This window comes from Thermobia domestica, unplaced genomic scaffold (genome assembly GCF_964235325.1).
Source record: "Thermobia domestica unplaced genomic scaffold, izTheDome1.hap1.1 HAP1_SCAFFOLD_1210, whole genome shotgun sequence".
Taxonomy (NCBI): Eukaryota; Metazoa; Arthropoda; class Insecta; order Zygentoma; family Lepismatidae; genus Thermobia; species Thermobia domestica.
In genome coordinates, this window is record NW_027656920.1 from 561 (window position 1) to 5,526 (window position 4,966).

The 4,966-nt window shown below is 32.5% G+C and overlaps 1 protein-coding gene across 1 annotated transcript; it reads right to left on the reverse strand.

Moving 5' to 3' along the window:
* Positions 1 to 1,502: 1,502 nt before the first annotated feature.
* Positions 1,503 to 4,690, reverse strand: LOC145677676 (uncharacterized). Its single transcript, XM_081748099.1, has one exon. The coding sequence runs from the start codon at positions 4,313 to 4,315 to the stop codon at positions 2,048 to 2,050; it is 2,268 nt and encodes a 755-aa protein (XP_081604225.1). The 5' UTR covers positions 4,316 to 4,690; the 3' UTR covers positions 1,503 to 2,047.
* Between the last annotated feature and the right edge of the window lie 276 nt (positions 4,691 to 4,966).

A 4,966-nucleotide genomic window follows, 5' to 3' on the forward strand; every position in this document is an offset into this window, starting at 1 on the left:
AATGAAATAAAATAAATAACGAGAAGCAACGCCTTCGGCGTTGTCCTTGTCATAGGTAAAGAATTGAGTAAATTAAATAATCATGAGCAATTCCTTGGGCATTACTCCTGTGAACTCGCAGGCCAACTGACATGAACGTACATTACTAAACTTGGGCTTGCATGTCAATGTGACTGTCAGCAATCAGCGTAGCGACTCTGGAAATTATGGATTCAACACTAATCTGCGTGAGTTTTGACGTATTATTTTTAACTTCTTCTTTCCCTCCACCTCACGTCGATGAGGCTGAACTTGGACTTAGGTGACATCGGAAGTGTCATTATTCATCTCAGTGACCCCAAAACTATGGATTCGACACTAATATTGGTCATTTTTACATGCTATCCCCTTCCCATCCTCAACGAACGTCTTGCCTTCTTAGCACGTTTTATTCTAATTGTAAGTGATTTGTAAATGTCAACGGTGCTTAGAAATGAGGTTACATATTGAGTTTCATATTCGTAACGTAAGAAATTCGTGAGACATTCTTTTTTTTCTTTTCTTTTTACCTAAATTTTAAATCACGTCTTTCCCTTTTAAGCCCTCTCTTTTCCCTTAGCATACAAACCAAAAAGTTCTATAAAACCTACAGTCTCTTCCAGATTATGGTCCTTTCGATAAAATTACTTTGAAGTATGCCAAGTCAACGGTGTGGATTTGTATACCGGACAAACCCATAATCGTTCATTCTTATATATAAGACTAGTTGAAATACTCAGCGTAGCACGACAAGAATAATAATTATACAGAATATTCGAATATAAATAAGTATATGCAGAATAAATTATGAACAGCAACGTATTTGGCGTTGCCCATGCCAATTGCAGTCTGACATGCGCAACGACGTTGGCGTTGCTCCCGTCGGAAAACATAGAATCGAGTAAAGTAAATAACGACAAGCAGCACCTTCGGCGTTGTTCATATAAAAGTAAATGTTCCTATAAAAATTGACTAAAATCAATAACCATGAACAACGGCTTGGGCGTTGCTTGTGTTGATTTCTAGGCCAGCTAACATGCACGTTCTTGACAAAAATTTGAACTTAAATGTCATTGGAACTGTCATCCATTAACGTACCGACTCCGAAAACTATAGTTTCAATACTAATCTAGTCATTTTGGACATTTTATTTTTCACCCATTTTCACCCCTACTTCACGCTGATGATACTGAACGTGGGCTTAGGTGGCATTGGAGGTGTCATTATCCACCTCAATGACCCAGAAAACTATGGATTTGACATCAATATAGGTCTTTTTCGATTAATTTCACAAATCACCCTCTTCCCACCTCTTATGGGTATCTTACTCTCTCCGTATATTTTCTAAATTCCAATTGTTCGTGATATGTGTGTCAACTTCTTCTCAAAAATGAGTTTCCATAGTCAGTTTCAACTTCGTAACATGAGAAATTCGTGAGATATTTTACTTTTTACCTTCAGTAAGTTTGGTCTGTTTGATACAATAAGTTTGAAGTATGTGAAGTCAAAGGTGTGGATTTGTATATCAAAGAAACCCTCAAACGCAGAAACATTCATTTTATATATATAATAAGTCTAAATAATGTCAAATTTGTAGAACTGGAATGTGTATACAGTTACAAGTGATGATATCAGTGATAGAAGTACAACTAAAAATAATAACACATTCATTAGATTACGACCAAAAATTTATTAACATTACACAACACACACACATACACAAAAATACAATGGTACTGGTTTTAAGTGGAGGTACTGGTTTACATCATATTTTCAAAATATTATGATAAACTAATATATATATATATATATATTACACTTTGAAGTTATAGATCGTAAATTCAAAATTTTCTATGATAAACTACTAGAAATTTCGAAAACAATAACACTGCTTTTTCTCTTCGAAGTTAAAAGCACTAACATTTGTAACAAAATAGTGTAACAATTTTCATTGTATACTTTCTCTTGAAGATCTCAGAAAATGTGAACGAAATAATTGTATCTCCTCTTAGGAAATATACATACTTGTTTACAACAAACATAAACCCAAAAGTGACAACGAATGTAAAACCCATTCTTCAGAATCCTCTAGATATTTACCACTTAAAATTTCGGGTGATTCACACATTATTGAACTTCGCGATATATTGGCCACGTTTGCTTTTTCACTATGTAAAGTAATGTCACTTTGATGATATCTAAGTACTGTGAAAACAGAGCAGCCACATTGAAACCTTTCACTGTTTATGTACATATTAACACCAGATAATGAGTCATCCGTAACAGGCTGAATTTCATTCTCTTTTACTGCTATTGAAGAAATGTTATTAAAACTAAGATCTACAGTCAAATTATTTGATTGATAAACGAAATCTTTGGATTCAAGTTTAGTGATCATATTGTGAGACATATTAAATACTTGCATGTGCTTCCATAGTCTATAGGAATTGAATATTTTATATTGACTGGAGTTGGATAGGTCAAAGTGTGTTATCACTGGGGCGATCAAAGTGTACGGGTAACTGTCCAATACAAATTTAATTCGTGGATAACGAACATTTAAGAATACATGCAAATTTTCGTTATTACTTAAATAGAGACGTTGTATTCGGTGTGGGAAAAAGCGCATAAAGTAAAGGCCAAGTTTATTATGAGACAAATCCAACTCTGTTAGGGAATGGGTTGCGCTTATGTACACTGTATCCCACTCCTTAATAAAATTATTACTCAAGTTCAATAATTTGAGGTATCTTAAAGGTAGGAGAAAATTAGATACATCTATGATGTGATTAGAACTTAGGTTTAAAGATGTCAAATTATGTAAGTCTTTAAAAGCCTGTGGATTTACATAATCTATTGCATTACAACATAGATCTAAGGAATGTAAACTAGTTTGGTTGTGGAAAAGATACTGATCTATCGTTGTTAAATTGTTATTACTAAGAGACAAGGATTGCAGGGGTTTGCTTAGTAGCAACTCTGATTTGATGTCTGTTATATGGTTATGATCTAAGAATAGCTCTTCAAGATACAATGAATCATTCAGGAAATTTTCTGGCAAAATGTCAATTGAGTTCTGTCCCAAGTCAAGAGTCCGTAAGTTGATTGCCCCTTTCAAGAATCCATAAGAAATATATGTAATACCGCAATTTCTCATTTCTAATAAATGAATTGAAGAAATATTAGCAAACACAGTTTTGTTGATTATATCTGGTACTTGGTTATTAGATAACCAAAGTGATGTAATAGTGGCAGGGTACATAACGGTTTCGGATATTTCCAGGTTATTATCTGAAATATCAAGACTGTCAAGCATAGGTAAAACCTTTAACATATCTGACGTTAATTTACCTACTTTATTGAATTCTAATGTAAGAAAGTGAAGCTTGTTTGCTCCCAAGAATGCATCCATGTTAAAAATACTGATTTTATTGTTGTCAAAACCAAGAATTTCTAAACTAGTTAAAGAACTGAAAAGATTGTTTGGAAGCGAAAGTAGCATATTATTATTCAGATTCAACTTAATGAGTTTTCGCAACCCTAAAAACAAATTTGCATCCAGAGAGCTTAGTTTGTTTCCTTTCAAAGAAAGTTGTTCAACAGAACTCAAATTTCTGAAGATATCATTAGGCAATTCATGAAGTTCATTTTCTTCTAAATTTAGGACTGTCAAATTTATACTATTACCAAATAATCTGCTAGGAAGTGTTGAACAGTTTGTGTAACTCATTGAAAAATACTTTAAAGAAGCCGGTAACAGTTCACTTGGCAAACTCACTACATTGTAATGTGAGATACTGAAGTCAAAAATCATATCTAAGTCTAAAAAAATCTCGTTGTTAAAATCCAAAATTGAATCCCCATTACCGACGAAGTGAACCACGTTTTTAGATTTATGAATTCCAGGAAATAATTGCATTGCGTTTTTAAACTCATTAATAAATTTCCCATTCATATCACAGGTGTTAATTTCTACCTTAAAAAACTCAAGAATCTTGACATTAGTAAATAAATCATGAGGGATTCTTGCAGACCTACTTTCATTTCCTGCGCAAGTTAAATTAATCGTAGATATCGAAGCAACAGAAGGCAAGATGTCACCAGCAGTCAGCCCAATTGTATAGTTTACGTAAAGACTATTATTACAGTGAAATAAAGAATAATAGACCGATTGGTACGAACTGCAGTTTATCTGACTGGAATATTTCGTATCCAACAAGGACACCACATTTGTATACTGAGAAGATACTGAAGAAATGCAAACAATAATCAGAACAAAACGGAGAAGCTTATACATACTTTCTATCTTTCCAAATTAGATGCGGGTATTCTCTTTTTTTTGTTTACATAAGAATTTCAACAACAAATATCTCATATATTGAAATTATTTTTTTTCAAAAGCTTGTGTTATTTAACTATAATAATTTTACTTAATACACCTACATATTACAGTTTAAAATACAATAAAATTATACAAGGATTTTCTTTTATAGATAGACATACAAATATATTTTTATATTTAATTTTCTCTCTTTGGAAGACAAGAAAACTTCATTATTATTAGTTTCCCAATTAAGGCATAAACCAAACACGAACTTGTTCCATATATGTAATTTATTTGTTATCTGAACATCTGTGATCACGTTAGTTAATATTTGCTTCTATCCTGAAACACAAAGAAAGATAGTGTATTATAACGTTTTTAAAAAAAATCTATATACTTAACAATAATTAGGATGCATCCAAACTACATTTTCATTAATATTTTTATACACGCACATGTTGAGAATACGTTCATAAACGTTTTGTAATATTTATAAATATTTTGACATGTTTGTCAACTTCAAAATTGACAAATGCTTATAAACATAGGTTGATGAAAATTAACATTTTACAGAGCTCCTCCGTGGCTAAGCGGTTAGCGTACGCGCCTTTAGCGTGGGAGACC